Genomic DNA, 18,168 nt, shown 5'->3' on the forward strand with positions numbered 1-18,168 from the left:
GACCAATTTCCTTATGTAATGTGAATTATAAGGTAGTGACCAAAGTAATAGTCAATAGATTGAGGCCTTTGCTAAATGATTTAGTGGGCCCAGAACAGGCAAGTTTCATTCCTGGCAGGCAAGCGTATGATAACGTGTTCATTATCCAGGAACTGTTACATACCATGAGGAAGATGAAGGGCAAGAAGGGTGCTATGATAATTAAGATAGATCTGGAAAAAGCTTATGATAGAGTTAGGTAGGATTTTTCACATCAGACTCTGGAGTGGGTTGGTATCCCTCAAGAGTTTATCAAACTAATCATGAGTTGTGTACAAGTGGAGGCAACCGCAATCTTATGGAATGGGAAAAAATCAGAGAGTTTTGTACCGTCTAGGGGTTTGAGGTAGGGGGATCCCCTTTCACCGTATCTTTTTGTACTGTGCATAGAGCGCTTGAGCCATTTAATTTTGTAGGCCACGGAGGGAAAGAAGTGGAGAGGAGTGAAGGCATCAAGAACGGGACCGATGATAACTCACCTAATGTTTGCGGATGACTTACTTTTGTGTGCGGAAGCCACGCTATTACAAGGTCAAATAGTTAGGAGCATCATGACTGAATTTTGTGGCATCTCAGGGCAGAGAGTCAACATGGAGAAAACTAAATTCTTCTGCTCACAGAATGTGAAAAGATCAGTAGTTGAGGAAATAAGTAAGATTATAGGGGTAAAAGAGACAAAGAATCTTGAAAAATACCTCGGCGTTCCACTTCTTCACTCAAGAGTCAACAAAGGCATGTTTCAGCCGCTATTGGACCGTGTTAGAATGAAGCTAGATGGTTGGAAGAAAAGGAATCTTTCCTTTGCGGGGAGAGCCATTCTAGTTAAATCAGTTATGTCTGCTATACCAACGTACCATATGCAGACAGCACTGATTCCGGTGGCGGTGCTAGAAGAGTTTGAAAAGTATGCTAGAGGCTTCTTTTGAGGGGATACCGAGGAGAACAGGAGGGTTCACCATGTCAATTGGGATACAGTGACTTAAATGAAGAAAATGGGAGGTTTAGGGATTAAAAGACTGAGGAAAGTAAATGTGACAGTGCTTGCTACACGGAGCTGGAGGTTGTTTAGGGATGACCAGGCTTTGTGGGGAAAAGTGGCTAAGGAAAAGTATTGCAAGAACTTAACAGGGTTCAAGTGTTCTTCTAGGATTGGGGACTCCCATGGGTGGAAGAGCATTGCGAAAGGTAGTGAATTGCTTGAGAATGGAGTGCAATGGAGGCTTGGGAATGGATAGTCAATACAATTTTGGAGAGATAAGTGGCTAGAGGATGTCCCACTACTGGATGAGTTAGAGCGGGTAATACCAGAGGAAGAAGTGGAGAAAAAGGTGAAGGATTACTGGAGCAATAATGGTTGGAATACTGATCAACTTCGAGCTTGGCTAAACCCGGAGCAGATGCATAAGCTAAGAAGCTTCTTCATCCTTCTTGGTTTAGATAACCCCGACCGGCTCTGTTGGAAGCTCGAGCCGACAGGTGTTTTCACCACCAAGTCGGCATACGAGTTAAATTGGTTAGAGGAGGAGTTGCAGGAGGAGTCGGCATGCTGGGAGAGAATATGGAAAATATAGAGTCCAGGAAGATGGCAATTTCTACTCTGGTTGGTGAGACATGGTAAACTTTTAACCAAGAGAAAAAGGCTAAAAGGAGGCTGAGCTCGACTCCTTACTGTCCAATATGTGGCACTGTGGTTGAATCAACCATTCATACGGTCCGCGACTGCGGATGGATAAAGAGATTATGGAAACAGTTTGTCATGCAAGATAGATGGGAGGAGTTTTTGAACAAATCAGTGCGGGATTGGGTGGACTGGAATCTAAAAGATGGAAGGATTGGAAGGAAGGGGAAAGAGGACTAGCAACTGACATTCCAACAGATTGTGTATCTCGCATGGTCAGCCAGGAATTCCTTCTGCGCCACCGGTGATGAAGGGAAATTGGATATCAACAAGGCAGAGATTTGTAGCCGAATAGGGCAAGCCAGAGAAGCGCTCCTTAGAGGAGATGACTTGGGGAAAAAAGAAGAAAAATTTATCAGATGGAAAAGGCCTCAAGATGGTTGGTGGAAGATGAATGTGGATGGAGCTGCAAACCGTACCTCTGGAAGGGCAGGAGCGGGAGGCCTTCTCAGAGATAGTTGGGGGAGGTGGAAAACTGGTTTTATAGTGAATATCGGGCAAACAGATAATATGACAGCAGAACTATGGGTATACTCAAAGGTTTGGAGCTAGCTTGGAACGCTGGGGAACAGAAAGTGATTTTGGAAATGGATTCTAAAGCAGCTTTGGATCTAATACAAGGAGCAGGTCCGGATTCACCTTTATCCAACCTGATACGTCACATAAGGGATTACACATGTAAGGATTGGGTATGTAAGTTACAGTATGTTTGGAGAGAAGGGAATAAGTGTGCAGATTGGCTAGCTAAACAGAGTGTTAGCAGTGATCCAGGGATGCGGATCCTAACTGAACCTCCATAGGAACTGCGAGAATTGATTGGTGCAGATATTTTAGGGGTTGCGACCCCGCGTTTTGTTGCTGTTTAAGAGGGTTGACCTCTCCCATGTGAAAAAAAAAGGATTTTTTGTGTAGATTGTTATTGTTTATATTCTAAATTTTTTTGTTTATTTTCTGTCATAAAATTCTTGTCTGCGGGAAATCTTGATTTTTATATTATCGATTTGTGATTATATCTTGCATGGTTATGGTAAATGTAAGTTTCAGTGGTGATACATGAATATGAAATTTAAATGCATACATTCTGTTTGTTTATTTGCCTGTGTAAGTTTCAAATTGTAAAATGTATACATCACTTGGTTGCATTCCATTTTATTGAGTTCTCCTTATCTTGATAGTGATGCAGAGGCAGTTCGGCAAGATAATATATTGAAACTTGAAGTTGCAGAGCTGAAGTCCAAATTTTGTGAGAGAACCCAAGCTCTCATCCATGGTGACCTTCATACAGGTTCTATCATGGTTACTAGCAATTCTACTCAAGTTATAGATCCAGAATTTTCTTTCTACGTGCCGATGGGATTTGATGTTGGAGCTCTTATTGGAAACTGAATCCTAGCTTATTTTGCACAAGATGGACATGCAAATGAGGGAAATGATAGAAAGGAATATAAGCTGTGGATATTGAAAACTATAGAAGAGACGTGGAATTTTTTTTATAAAAAGTTTACTACTCTCTGGGATGAACACAAGGATCTGGGATGAACACAAGGATGGCCCTAGTGAGGCATATCTGCCTGAACTTTATAATAATGTAGAAATTCATTTGTTGGCAAAGCAGAAATATATGGAAGATCTGTTCCATGACAGTCTTGGATTTGCTGCTGAAAAATGACAAGGAGAATTGTTGGGGTGGCTCATGTTGAAGACTTCGAATCAATAGCTGAGCCAGAGAAACGTGCGAATTGTGAACTGCAAGCTCTCACCTTTGCAAAACTGCTTCTGAAAGAAAGGCGAAGGTTCAAGAGCATTGGTGAAGTTGTTTCCGCCATTCAGCAGTCTAAATCATGAGAAACTCTTCCTCAAATTTATGATTTTAGATATTGCAAGGATAATTGAGTTAAATTGTGATATACAGTAATAACTCCAGAGGACAAGCAGAATGTATTCAAGGGTAATAAGAGATTTCTTCGGTTTTGCGTCCCAAAAAAAAAAAATCGAAATGGCAAACACGTAAAGTTATATTCTCATAAAATCATTTCTTTCCATATTTCTCCAACTCTCAAATAAGAGAAAGATGTTTCTTTTCTTTTCTTTCATTGAACTTTCAAACGAAATATGCATCTTTTCTCTTCTTTTCCTTTCTTTTCTAAGTTATCTTTTCTCTTCTCTTCTCTTCCTTCGTCTACTCCCAAACTAAGCCTTATAGTCCTAGAAGAGTTATAAGACTCCCTTTTCTTTTCTTTTCTTTCTCTTCCTAGTCTGATTCTATAATCAATAATTAGGGTTTGCAATTATGTATGATAGCCTACTGAACACCAGAAATTCTCCATTTTAACCGGGACGCGGGCGAGGGCATATTCTGCTTCCTCTCACCACCTGGTATAGTATGGAACTCATTTCTTAAAATACAGATTACATCTCTTGTTTCAGCTTGAAGACACGCTGGGTCTGTCTGCTTAGGCTTCCGCGTCATGGGATATGTTCGGAAGCACTGTCAAGAGCACGCGTATCTAATGAGTAGCGGTTCTCTTCCCTATTCAGATGGGACCAATCACTCGGGCTAATCAGGTGAGCGACATTCTTTCTAGCTTCATAGCCAGTAGGCAGACAGCCCCATAGGGAAATCCAGCCTCCTTTGCAGCAAGCTTTGTCAGCATCCTTTCTTTCTACGTGATGTGAGATGCAAGACTTTCATGGCCTTCCCGGGTATGCCAAGCACACTACTTCCATTTGTTACCACTAGTCCGATAGTGGGGGTGGTTTAAAATTTGGCTATTCTTTTCTGCAAGCAGATTAGGAGGGGAAAAACGGCAGACACTACTCCGCCGCCAGTCCGCCACATCCCTGTACCCATTTTTTCCTCAACCCATGGATCCGTTCCCAAAGATCAGGGCTTAAGCTGCTTTAGAAAAGCATTTGGTGTTATAACAGGTTATGTCCTTTAAAAAAAAACATAAAGCAACTATTACGGTAATTAACACTTTTTTAAAACATCTGCTGAGGAAAATAGTCGCAGGTCCAGAATACAAAAGCACAAAGAAACAGGACACAAAAGTCTACATTGTGCACAGAACATGCACGAAGTTCGCATTACAGAAGCCTCATGCACCCTGATAAATTACACTGCACAGAGTTTTGTGTCAGCCATTAAGCTTAACATAATCAGGCAGCCCATTTCCCTTTCCCTTATAGTCATCATATTGCATATACTATTTCTCCGCTGCTATCAATATCAAGATCAGGATCGCTCTCCATATCTTCTTCCATGTCTTCCTCAACATCTAGGCTGCCAGTAAGGTACTGATTTAGACTGTTCATCCCAGCAGCTGGAATGGTGGCCTCGGTAATTATCTGCATGATTTCATCATCGCTCTGCATAGGCTGGTCTGGCTCCTCAAAATGGTTATTTGCCATGTTGTCGTCCATAAGATCCGCAGGAAGGTTCTTGAGAAACCACTCATGGTTTCTGATCTCAGGAATGGTTATCCTCTAGCAAAACACAAATAACAAGGCAAAACAAAAAAGTGAGGTACTCCCAATTAAATCTTCATGAAACAGCATTATCGAGATGCAGCAGCAGACAGGATGTAGCTAGCATGAAATCAAGCAAACCAAAGATGGACTTCAGTATAATGAGAATAACAGTTGCATCTCTTCCATTTACAAATGACATCTGTCTTTCTCTGGAAGCAAACTAAGCAACAAAGGGACACAGAAATAGGGAAACAATCGAAAGCATCCAATCAAAACCCAGGAATTGGAAAATACAATCTAACCTTTGCAGGTTCAGCTACAAAAATCCTTGAGATCAGATGACGGCATTCTGGAGATATATGAACATAATCGGGAATTGAGTATTGGACATTCAGAATTCGCTGCAGGAAATTACACCACTTAGCCAAATAACTTAACAAAAGATGACACGTGTATGGAAAAATAGCCTTTAAGATTACCTGTATTGTCTTCCTGAAGTTTTTGGGCTCCTCTGGGTCCTCAAAAGGGTATGCCCCCACAAGCATGACATACAAAGTAACTCCACAAGACCACACATCAGCAATCTATATGAGCAAAAGAATGTTTAATCTTCTTGTGTCTGTCAGGACCATGCTGTTTCTCGCTTATGCAACGCATCAAAATGCTGGCAACTAAAGCTTCTATGGCAGACACTTCCACTAAAGACTACCAGTGGGGTGATAAGATGGAAGTACATCAAATAGTTAAAAAGTTTAATTTGACCAGTGGAGAGAGCAATAAGTTCAATATTCCCACATATATGTAGGTGACAGAAGCCCTTTAAGGATGGCCTAATGCAAATAGACAAACCACAAATTCTGCAAGTAAACATCTTTCAGAACATCCTGGCAAGCCAATGCCTAATCATCTATGGTGGGTTGAGCACAATAAAGCCAGTAATAAGTTAAAACCAACTATTTATTGCATCATATCCTTAGATTCGGCAACAACAACACGTATAAACTTGTGGTATCAGGGAACTCGTAACCTAACCATGACCCGGTCGGCTCATCAGATCTAGACAGACTAATGAGCCTGACGACTTGCTCAGACCTAAAGAAACAGTGTGTCTCACTATTAGCTTTGATAGCCATTGTCAGAAATCTTACGACATGCAACAAACATCTTGCAGAAAAACTCAAGACATCAAATTAACTTAACGCAATAAAAAATGCGAACAGCAAGATTTAATGATTGCCTTCTCAAGGATCAATCTCAAGATCAAGATCAGAACGAATGCAGGTGAACCATAAAAATATCTAATACCCTTATTTACTCAGGTTCCTAGAATCAAGATATAGCAACGAAATGGTTACCTTTCCATCATATTCTTTCTTGAGCAAAACTTCGGGCGCAATATATGCTGGTGTACCAACAGTTGACTTTGGTTGTGAATGCAGCACCGAAGACTAAAAAATAAAGTAATATTTGTCACATATTTAGGCAGACTCCGTAAAAAGCAACTTTGGAAAGGGGAAAAGACAGAATGGGGGGGGAGGGGATCACAAGTTTCTCCAATCTCCATTCACTTGTCATAAATGAATTGCAAGCACATATGCCTTAAAGAAACTATCCTAATTACCACATATACCTTAAAAAAAAAAAAGTCCCATACCAGCATATTTGAGCTAGATAAATTGAATTAAGCTCGTTAATGATAAGAAAACCAAGTAAAACACAGAAGACATATGATACCTTGGAATAGCCAAAATCACAAATTTTTAGCCTGGGAGCAGGACTACCATCCAATAATGTGTTCTCTAACTTCAAATCACGGTGGCACACTTGCTTTAAATAAATTAAAAAAAAAACTAGTCATTCAAACTGAAATACGTGCAAGTTTACGCAAAATACAGATGAAATGCAATTATATTAGGACTTAATCTCAGTACCATAGCATGACAGTAACTGACTCCTGATATAAGCTGTTGGAAGAAAAATCGTGCCTGTGCACAAGATATAGCAGATAGTTATAAACATATTTCAATAGTAGTCGTACATTTTAACCATACTAGAACCCCAAATAAGAACCTCATCCTCGCTGAATCGGCCAGCATTGCAGATTCGCTCAAAGAGCTCTCCTCCTGAGGCATATTCCATCACAATAGCCAGGTGGGTTGGAGTCAATATGACCTATAGTAACATCATAACCACAAGGTTAATGCTTAAATAATTCAAAAACCTTACATGCACCCTACCACTTCCAAGTCTATATGTATTATAAATACGCACAGACAGTGTGTGTATGTGCATATTTGGGGGAGGGGGGAGAGAGAGAGAGAGAGAGAGAGAACTATCTCAAAGTGCATTTACCTCTTTAAATCGGACAATGTTGGGATGCCTTAGTGATCTGTGGTTGATTATTTCTCTTTGCACATTCTCATCAATCTGACATTAGAATCACCAATAAGAAGAATGTTAGCGAAGCCAAAAATGGCTATAATTCAGAAGATGAAAAGATCATATCTCATACAAATAGCAATATCTGACTCAGCTCAAATACATTGGTCCAGCTGACTGACTGAATCACTTGCGATCAAACTGTCTACTGATTGATGGAAACGAACCTACTGGGTATCACTTTTTCATGAACTAGGTTGTCAGCTAATCAGTGCTGTTAAAAGTCTAAGAGTCTAAGTTACCTACAGCACCAGACATACAGCTACTTAATATTAGCTATCCATCCTCACCAAATCACAAGTTACTATTTCTTCCTCAGTTTTGAAGTCTAATTTGTGCACTCCCAAATAATCTGAAGAACCATGTTGCCACGTGCAGTTATAGCTTAGACAGCTGCAAACATTCGAACTCATTACTCACAAACCTAAAGGGCCTCACCTAGCTACAAGACCTTATGGTGATGGAGGATAACCAGTCTCAAAGACCAAACATCCAAATTAGTTTACTGTAACATATTGCGTACATCCAGTTTGCAACTATTGAAGAGGTATCTAAACAGAACAAAATTTGCCTATTATCCCGAGAACACATGTAATTAGCACAATAAGTTAAAACAGAAAATATGCCTATTCACGACGGATAGAGCTCCAAAGGTCAGTGGACTTATCCTATAAACCCAAGTAGCAGCTTCCTTTTACACCGCAGTTACTGAGTAAAACTATGTACCAGTTTAACCATATCTAACACAGATGCTAATTTCATTAGATGAAAGTCAATTCACCAAATCATGAAAACACCGGATTAACGCAAACCCCATAAGCTCATTTCAGTTCAATCGAGGTCTGAGTTAGTAAGTTTTTCCTTTTCTTGATTAGCCTTCAAAACAATTAAACGGGAAGAATATGACCAACACATTTCCCGCCCTAAATATAACTAACACTTCCACTTACCAGAAAAGGCAAACCTCAACAAGATAGCTCAGTCGAAACTCAAAAAAAAAAAATTGATACACAAACGAACCTTATCGCCTCTCTCAATATACTTAACGGCCACAAGCTCGTTCGTCTGCCTATCTTTCATGAGCCTAGCCACTCCAAAATTCCCGGAACCGATGTCCCGCACCAGCTCGTAGCGATCGCTGTCGTGCATAATCGGCATATCCATTCCCGGCCCCACAGTCAACGCCGCTCGATCCATTTGCCCCAAAGAAAACCAACTCAAACCCAAAAAAGCCCGAACCCTGATTTCTTCAATCCCAAATTCAAACCCCAAACACCATTATCATAAGTTCATAATCATCAATCCACAACAAGCAGCTAAACGTGACTCAAACTTCATCCAAACAAGAACCCTTAGCACAATAAAAATCAAAAACCCCGCAAGCCAAAGTGGCAACTGGCAAGCTGTCGATCACAGAATCCAAGTAAATAATTGTTTGTATGTTGTTCGAAGATAGAGACCTTAAAAAGGATGGTTGATGAGCTCAAAGCAAGGCCGCAAGCCCGTGAAGGTTTTACTTACCACCACAACTCTACTACCGAGTTTCACTTTTTCTTGTTTCTAGGTTCTTTTAGTACATCAATTTCATGATCGTCGTCATCATCAATTCACACGAAGCTGTATAGCTATATATACATGTGTACATCTATATAGAGAGTGTAAGCTCGTGAAGTTTAGTGCTTTTTTGCTGTTCACCTTTTAGCTTTAGCTTATTCTGCATTTTCTCTGTGTTTGGTAGGAGGTTCGTTAACTCGTTCTGACGAAGGGGAAATAGGCTTTTTGGGTAAATTAGTCGAGTTGCCGTCAAGTTTCTTACAATTGCATCAACGTCTCATCGAATAGCAAAATAAAAAGATGGCTCCTTGTACAGGCGTTCAATAGGGGGGAAAAATAGCAGAACGAAACAAAACATGCACTACTACTCTCTTTTTTTATATATATTTTTGGACCAACTTGAACTCCACAAAATGGTTCTCCAGTATAATTTAGTATAATTTATAGTCCATCAGCTAGTCATACAGAACTTGGTAGCTTGAGAAATTCTTTGTGTATCCTGTTGTTTTATTTATCGTATTTTATCTCCAAAAATATGAGTACATTTTGGCCACTATTTATGAGGCGGGGATGAAGGGACGGGAAAAAAATGTCGTAATCATGTTGATAACATTCAAATCTCATTCTATTATAACTGAGAATAGTTATTTTTGGTTGACCTTACTCTTATTCTGATTTAAAATAATAAATTTACATGCATTTAAGTTAAGTCTAACTTGATTAAAGCTCATTCAGACTCAATTCCAATGATTATGAAACCAATTTTGAATGCAATGCTTTATGATCATCGCTAAAGATATCCAGAGTTTAATAACTATATAACGTTCAGCACATATCTTGCAATTTACTTTTATGTCATGTTATATGAGTTCATCGTGGATGCGAAAGTAATAGTGTATAAAAAGGTATATTGAATATTACATTGAATGCTACATATTTTAAGAATTCTAACTAAATGTGCTAATAAAAGTTAGATGATAAAGAGACAACCCCAAAATTTAATAGTACTAATAAACATGTTGCAGAAAATAAGGAAAGCCAATAGTATAAATTTGACAGGGTCCCTGGCAATTATGCTAAACTTGAGGGAATCCAATATGATAGAAGGACCCATTTTAAAAAATTGGGGACGGACGGACGGACGGACGGACGGACAGGCAACTGGTGGTTGCTCCTCTGAATCAGTGTAAACTGTAAAGCGTAAGATGGATTTGAAAATTGGTGTGGAAATGACGAGAATGGGCCGAGTGTGAAAGGGTGGTGCTGCGTTGGAATGACGAAAGTGACCTTCAATTGGTGGATGGATAAGCTTTGAGGCGGGGAGCGGCGCGCGAGGAAGAGTTTGGCGACAATTGCCGACAAGTGGTGATATGTGGTTCGGCGTCGTTTGGCGGCAAATGCCAAAAGGTTCTTTCCTGTGGTCCCTTTTCCTTTTAGGAGTGTTTCTTTATGAAATGAAGGAACGGGGCCCCGGATGTCAGGGCTGCTGGTCCAATCAGAGATTTTTGTAGGGCGGCGGTGGCGGACATTCAGTGGGCGGTTAGCCCATTTCTGTATGTCACTAAATGGCATCGTGGCCTCATTCAACGAACTTGTTAGATAATGGGCATTAAAATTCTTTCTTTGGGTCCAAGCCCATCCCGTATCATGAATGTGAGTGTTGATGCCAGTTCATGCACCAAGGAAAATCTTCCTTTTCAAAGTGTTAAAGAAATCATCAGGGAAATAAAATAAAATAGTGTCATTGACAACCATGGATACAGCACGTACCACCATCCAAGCGAAAGGGGACATGGAATTTGCAAGAGGTAACTCCATATATATACACTAGGGAGGGACAGCCCGTGTGATGCGCGGAAATTTGGTGCTTATAATTCAAGATAATTAATAATTATTGTTTAATATTTTGTAGTATAGGATCTAAAGTATGATGATTTTATCATGTGATTTTAATAAAAAAATTATAAGTTACATAGTGAGTCAATAAAAATAATATGCAATGAGATATCTTTATCGTTATACTATATAAGAATCCGTTGTGATCAAATGTTATGTTTGAATTTCAATTGCAAAGATAAGGGTAGTTTGAAAATGTAGGAATGTTTGAAGTGCAATTGAAAAGTATCCAAAGGTCTTTTCTAAAACTTATCAAAAATGATAAAACATTTTGAAGTATCAATTGGATCTTTCATCTCTCGAATCTATATATGTTCATGAAAGATCCCTAAAGCAATGCTTCTGATTTCTCCCTCGACTTAAGCTCATCCTGAATTATCAAGTCAAGTTTATCCATCAATCACTTTGCGTCCAATCTAATCTAAAATAATTTTTTTTTACTAACTATTTATATAATTTGGTGGGTATAATACGACTTAATCACATGTTTCTTATAGAGATAGTAATACCCAAAAATGATAGATAAATAAGAAACTTAAGTGATTTTTTTTTAAAATTTTGTAGAAACTATTCAGATTTGGTGTTTTTTGTTATGGGCATTTCTTTATAATCTCATAAATAAGTTCAAATCTGCATAATTGTTAAAAATCTGAATTAAAACTCTCTTAAGTATAAAAAATTGTTCAAATCATATTTTCTAAATTTGAAATTGTAGAAAATGGTAACTAAAATCAGAAGAAATTCCTCATATGAATTCAAATTGCAAACTATACGTAGAAACTGCTTAATGATATTTTTCAATGTTTATTTGTATAAATATCCAATATAACATCTCTACTTGATTGACTCATTTGAACTATGGATAATAGTTGTTTCAATCAAATCAAGAAATATTATTTATCATTGTACAATATACAATTATGAGTAAATGAATTAATACAATGCAGTCAAAATGGTGCCGTAGCTAAAGCATTTAAACTCATCAAATTCCACTACAAATTCTTTTAGATAGCATAAAAAGCAAACTTTTTGTATTTGAAACTATATAAACAGTAGAATACAAGAACAAGATCATAACATGGAAAGCAAATAGAGCGCAAATGACATCTTAGTACTATGTAGCATGATTAATTTTATTTTTTAGTTTCAATGAAGTACAAATTTCTAAGTTAATAAATTTTACAATCATAAAATTTTCAATTAAAATAAACACAAGCTGAATTCCAAATCAAATTACATGAAAAAAATAACTACTTGAATCATAACTGTTGGAATGTAATCAACAGATCCCTAGAGTCAAGAACAATAGGAGAAAATTCATGAGAAATAAGGTTATTTGACTTAAATAAAGAGATAATACCTTGGCCGAGGAAGAAAAAATGATAAAATTACTTTTTCTGATTATTTTAGAAAGTGACAACATTATTTCAATTTGTACTTTGACCAAAGACAGAATCTCTGGGATCTACTAAGGAAAACAGTACAATTAGTCAGTTTTTGGAATTAGAAGTATCAAAAAGCAAACTATATGGAGTTCTTGAATAAACCAATCATCATAAAAAAAAAACTACAATCGAAGAAAACAAATCCAAAGAACTCACCTCAATTTAAAGGAAAAGTTACGCATTCCACTAAATATTTAATAGTCATAATAAAATTAAATGGGTGAAACCGAAAAAGAAGAAAGGGTATCGGCTAAACATGGAGGCATAAATATGATAATGATTGTTCAGATAATAATTAAGTTAATTAATTGTAATTAAAATCCAATTATATAAACATCCAATTAATTCCTTAACGGTGAGAAAGGTTTCAGGAAATTGGAAGGCTTGAATGTTAGTATAATAAATGATTAAATGGACTTTTATGTAATTCTATCAACACACAAGCTTAATTTAGTTGTATTTGATATTCAACTTGGCACCAAACATTATAATATACCAAACATGCCCCTAACGTTAAATGTTTGAAAGGTTATATAAGTAATGATAGTGAAATTAAAGCTATAATGACTTGTACTCAATGTTACAATTACACTTCAAACACTTTCACATTCCCAAAATAACCACACCCTTACGGTTGAAATCTAAAAACCTTCTTTGTTCTAAACTCGTTCTTATATAATATAAAGAGATATATATATATATATATATTTTATATTTATTTATTTTTGTAGTTTATTGCTCATCTTAAAACAAGTCATATGCAATTCTAGACGGATCAGAGGTCTGTCTCATATGTTCCATTTTAGTCCAACTGGAGGTAGAGTGGCTATTACTTCTAATTGTAGGTGAGTGTTTAAATCTCCTTTGTAGCAAAAAAAAAAAAAATCTAAAAGTTGTGTCAAAATTCTCTTGATCTGATCAGATTTGTGTACTTACTAGTTTCTAATGCAAAAAATCTCTTTAGGCTCCCCCTCACCTGTAGTCCTGTAGTTTAGGATAAATAGGCTATACAATAATTATCGTGTCCGGAAAAACAAAAAAGTTACTACTTATAATTGTTTTTTTTTTTTAAATCATACTCCAATCTATTTACACTCTATCTAAAATTCTATATACCGCCTTTCCACTTGTTTGCATTTAGAAGTAAGCAAGAATGTGTGTGGATGGATTACTTTCCGGGTGAGGGATCAGATTACTTTGTCATCCACCGGGACCACCACTACCAAATTAAAGCTCCTTAGCTCCCGGCTGCCGTCGTCGGAGGCAGCCTCCCACATTTCCCCGCCAAACTCTATTCTGTAGACGTCCCATATATCATGCTGCTTCTGAGCAGCCCCTTCTCCAGCTCAGCCCAAACTCCTCTTCCAAATGTCCGGACTTGCCCGACCCAATCCTCCAAATTTCCCACGTCCCTCGCTCTCCCCTGCTATCTCTATCTCCGTCCCTCGCTCCGCCTCCATTTCATCACATTTCCACCTCTCTATTCCGTCTCAGCTACTACTTCGGTTCAACAGTTGGACCGCTCGCCTGAAAAATCTCTACCCGATGATGACAATCTAGAGATACTGAAAAATGGGGAGACGGAAGGTTTCGATTTTGATGGTCCGTTTGAGTCGACTGAGTTGAGGCGATTCGACTCGCCCACCGTTCAAGTTAAAGAACTTGATGAGCTTCCGGAACAGTGGCGCCGGTCAAAATTGGCTTGGCTTTGTAAGGAGTTGCCGGCGCATAATCACGGGACGCTGATCCGGCTCCTGAATTCCCAGAGAAAATGGATGAGGCAAGATGATGCTGCTTATGTAGTAGTTCATTGTATCCGCATTCGCGAAAATGAGACCGCTTTTAGGGTAAATTCTTTTTCTTTCCCCATCTATTTTAAGCTAAAAAGGTTGATCATTTCGAGCTTCTGTTCAGCTCAACTCCATTATTCAATCGTTGGCCACATTACCAAGTTAATGAATAACTTCTGCTATTCCTGCCAAGTTATCAAGTATATCAAATTATATTTGCTGAATAATTGAAAAAAAAAAAAAAAAAAAGAGTACGCTTCCATGTTCTTCTGCTCGAAGACTCAATTCTTAGCATTAGAATTTTGAAAGCTTTACGATTATTTCGTAGAGGGATGAGTGAAATAGTTTACTCCATGATCGTTTGATGCAAGTTTGGATACATAGGTCCCCCCCCCCTTGGGGCCCCTCCCATTTAACTGCAACTACGGGGAGACTTGCCTGTTTTACGCCTCTCCAGCTGCCTCATTTCCCAAAGCACGAGGATTGCTATTTGATCGCTGAACTGATAATACTAGGAACTTGTATTTTCAGGTTTACAAATGGATGATGCAGCAACACTGGTTCCGTTTTGATTTTGGTCTTGCAACCAAGTTAGCTGACTACATGGGTAAGGAGCGAAAGTACTTGAAATGTAGGGAGATTTTTGATCATATACTTAACCAAGGACGAGTTCCTAGCGAATCCACGTATCATATACTGACTGTTGCCTATCTTAGTTCTTCTGCTGAAGGTTGCCTAGAGGAAGCATGCAACATATTTACAGGTATGGTTCAGTTGGGAGGTTATAAGCCTCGACTCAACTTGCACAATTCCTTGTTCAGAGCTCTTGCGAGCAAACCAGGAGGCTCTTGTAGGCACCTACTTGCCCAGGCAGAGTTTATATTTCACGACTTGACAACTTCTGGACTTGAAATGCACAAGGACATCTACGGCAGCCTTATATGGCTTCACAGCTATCAGGATGCCATAGATATGGAAAGGATTGCATCATTGCGAGCTGAAATGCAATCAAAGGGATTTGAAGAGAGCAGAGAGGTGCTGGTGTCAGTCTTACGAGCTTGCTCTAATGAAGGAGATTTAGAGGAAGCAGAAAAAACTTGGAATAAGCTTCTGTCCTTCAATAAGGATCCTCCACCACAAGCATTTGTGTACCTTATGGAAGTTTATGCAAAGGTTGGCGAACCCATGAAATCTTTGGGAGTGTTCAGGAGTATGCAGGAGCTTTTGGGTTCCGCAAGTATTATGGCATATCACAAAATTGTAGAGGTGTTGTCTAAAGCTCGAAATACAGAACTGGTTGAGTCTCTTATGGTAGAGTTCATAAATAGTGGCTTGAAACCCCTCAGACCATCTTTTATCCATTTGATGGTTATGTATTCCAACTTAGGCTTGCATGATAAGCTGGAGTCGGCTTTCATCCAGTGCCTTGAGAAATGTCAGCCGAACAGAACCATGTACAACATTTACTTAGATTCACTTGTACAAGTTGGCAGTCTGGAGAGGGCGGAAGAGATCTTCAGCCAAATGTATGGTAACGCCACAGTTGGTGTTAATGCTAGGTCATGTAACACAATGTTGAAGGGCTATCTCTCCTGTGGAGATTATGTGAAGATAGAAAAGATGTTCGATTTAATGTACCGCAACAATTACGAAATCGAGCCTGCTTTAAAAAAGAAGCTTGATTATACTCTTAGCTTGAGTAGAGAAGTTGTCAGAACACCCCCAAAGTTGAAGCTTAATGATGTCCAGCGAGAGATCTTAGTCGGGATGCTCTTGGGTGGTTTAAGAATGGCATCAGGTCAAGATAACAGGAAATTTGCCATTACTTTTGAGTTTAATGAACAGTCGGGTATTCATTCTGTTTTGAAGAGACATATACATGACGAGTACCATGAATGGTTGGACTGCGGAAATCCAGTAGATGGGGTTGATGGTACTCCATTTCACTTTACTACCATCTCACATTCTTGTTTTACTTTTTATGCCGAGCAGTTCTGGCCTAACAGTCAGCCTGCGATTCCGAAGCTAATTCATCGGTGGTTGTCACCCCGAGTCCTTGCATACTGGTATATGTATGGTGGCCATAGGACGCCGGGAGGGGACATTCTGTTGAAGCTAAAGGGAAGTCAAGAAAGCATTGCGAGGGTTCTGAAAGCATTGAAGACGAGATCTTTGGAAAACAGGGTAAAAAGGAAGGGAAGGGTGTTTTTGATAGGCTTTCAAGGGAGCAATGCTTCAAGGTTTTGGAACCTAGTAGAACCCTTCATTCTTGATGATTGGAAAGATGTTCTGCAAGTAGGTAGTGTAAACCCCTCTGAAACAGCAGAAAACCAAAACATTAACTTTGAGAGCGGCTCTGATTATGATGAAAATGCTTCTGATTACGGTGAGGATGACAACTTATAGGACCTCTTTGTAACTAGTATTTTGTGTAGCGTTCAACACTTACAACGGTCCAAATATTACCCAGTACATCTGCTTTAGGAATGTTACAGCCAAATTTACTGATTAACAACATAGGCTAACCAAATTTACTTTCCTGAGAGGCTCCCTCAGGAAATGGTGGTTATGGCAGCAATTTTTCAGTTGTCCAAGATTCCATCCATTTGAATAACGAAAGTTAAGCACCATATGGTACTAATTATTTAATCTTTGGTGTTCCTTCCTTTTTTTAATCACCACATGTAAGGAAGAACTTTCTAATACTAGTCAAAATTGTTGTTGTATTTGTTGCTTTTTTTTTAATAGTGTAATAGGAGGTTACGAGCCCAAGATTTCTCACTTTACAATCTCTCCTCCAGAACCATTCAATCCAACCCTTTTTCCATTGTACTTATTGCTCAATTATAAGTTAGTAAGTAGATCTTTTAAATATTCCTTCTTTTTGTAATAAAATTATGAAAATTTTAAATCAAATTCAGTCCAAAGATCCATCTTGGGGCTCATTATTAAGGAGTTGGATGGGTGGCTTAGAACAATGAATAAGACTTTAAATGTAGTGTTAGTTGGACGTGTAGAGTTTAGTTTGATAATTCTACTTAATATTGACAATTAATTCATTCAAACTTTTTCAATTTAGCATGTCTAATAACAGAAATATCTTACCACTTAGAGTTTGTTTGATAACATAAAAAAGTGTTGAAACTGAATATTTTAGACATTTAGAAGTTTTAGATATTTAACAAATAAAAATTCATCTACTGAATTTGTTAAGCGGTGTTGAATTTGTGTGTATTTTTGTCAGCACAAGAATCATAATTAGATGCTTAATTCTGATTAGAATCAACAGATTTACTTTAATCATTTTATTTTATCTACCAAATGTACCCTTGTTTGTTAACTATATTCAAAATTCTTATATAATTAAACAATATGATATTCTCTATTTAATTGCTTTATACTTCTTTTTTGTTCTATTTAATGATTTTTACAGTTTCTTCATACTCCTTGCATTTTTTTTATTCTTTCATTATTTTAATTTTTTTTCTGTCACTTTTTTTTATCTGCTATTACTGTACTCACCAATCTCAAATTTGTTTTTTTTCATAATATACTTCATCTTTTATATTAATTTGATTTAAAAATAATTATTATCATTTTCATACCTAACAATTTTAAGTTAATTAAATCAAAGGTTCTTTTTTTTTTTTAATGAAAAGATAGAAGTGTAAAATTGTACAATTTAGCTTGTTAAGCACTTAGTTATAGATATTTATCAAACAGTATATATAGATTTAGTATTAAAATTTAGACATTCATGTATTTTTTTCAATGTTTAAATTTTAACAAATTAACTGTTTCACTATTCGGATTTCAGAATTCAGATTCAATTTTATCAAACAGAACCGTATTAAGC

At 37.8% G+C, this 18,168-nt stretch overlaps 2 protein-coding genes and 1 pseudogene across 2 annotated transcripts; 2 read left to right on the forward strand and 1 right to left on the reverse strand.

The window, feature by feature from the left end:
• Positions 1 to 1,031: 1,031 nt before the first annotated feature.
• Positions 1,032 to 3,684, forward strand: LOC113724001 (methylthioribose kinase-like; annotated as a pseudogene).
• A 995-nt stretch (positions 3,685 to 4,679) lies between these two features.
• On the reverse strand, positions 4,680 to 8,965 carry LOC113726392 (serine/threonine-protein kinase SRK2E). The gene is made up of 9 exons (XM_027250086.2): positions 8,648 to 8,965; positions 7,541 to 7,615; positions 7,259 to 7,360; positions 7,120 to 7,173; positions 6,923 to 7,015; positions 6,544 to 6,636; positions 5,668 to 5,772; positions 5,491 to 5,589; positions 4,680 to 5,203 (listed from the first exon to the last, which is right to left on the reverse strand). The coding sequence occupies exons 1-9, from the start codon at positions 8,822 to 8,824 to the stop codon at positions 4,910 to 4,912; spliced, it is 1,092 nt and encodes a 363-aa protein (XP_027105887.1). The 5' UTR covers positions 8,825 to 8,965; the 3' UTR covers positions 4,680 to 4,909.
• A 4,689-nt stretch (positions 8,966 to 13,654) lies between these two features.
• On the forward strand, positions 13,655 to 16,961 carry LOC113726393 (pentatricopeptide repeat-containing protein At2g15820, chloroplastic-like). Its single transcript, XM_027250087.2, has 2 exons — positions 13,655 to 14,369; positions 14,844 to 16,961. Exons 1-2 carry the CDS (start codon positions 13,839 to 13,841, stop codon positions 16,716 to 16,718), a joined length of 2,406 nt encoding a protein of 801 aa, XP_027105888.1. The 5' UTR covers positions 13,655 to 13,838; the 3' UTR covers positions 16,719 to 16,961.
• Positions 16,962 to 18,168: the final 1,207 nt, after the last annotated feature.

The sequence above is a fragment of the Coffea arabica genome, chromosome 2c (genome assembly GCF_036785885.1).
Source record: "Coffea arabica cultivar ET-39 chromosome 2c, Coffea Arabica ET-39 HiFi, whole genome shotgun sequence".
Lineage (NCBI taxonomy): Eukaryota > Viridiplantae > Streptophyta > Magnoliopsida > Gentianales > Rubiaceae > Coffea > Coffea arabica.

What these genes read in the sequence shown, in the direction of transcription:
- LOC113726392 (XM_027250086.2), bottom strand. Translation starts at nt 8,824, where the DNA reads ATGGATCGAGCGGCGTTGACTGTGGGGCCGGGAATGGATATGCCGATT. An exon ending in TCAGTTACTGTCATGCTATG is followed by an intron (nt 7,016 to 7,119) that starts GTACTGAGATTA and finishes ATTTATTTAAAG; the next exon opens with CAAGTGTGCCACCGTGATTT. An exon ending in AGAAAGAATATGATGGAAAG is followed by an intron (nt 5,773 to 6,543) that starts GTAACCATTTCG and finishes TTGCTCATATAG; the next exon opens with ATTGCTGATGTGTGGTCTTG.
- LOC113726393 (XM_027250087.2), top strand. Translation starts at nt 13,839, where the DNA reads ATGCTGCTTCTGAGCAGCCCCTTCTCCAGCTCAGCCCAAACTCCTCTT. An exon ending in AAAATGAGACCGCTTTTAGG is followed by an intron (nt 14,370 to 14,843) that starts GTAAATTCTTTT and finishes TTGTATTTTCAG; the next exon opens with GTTTACAAATGGATGATGCA.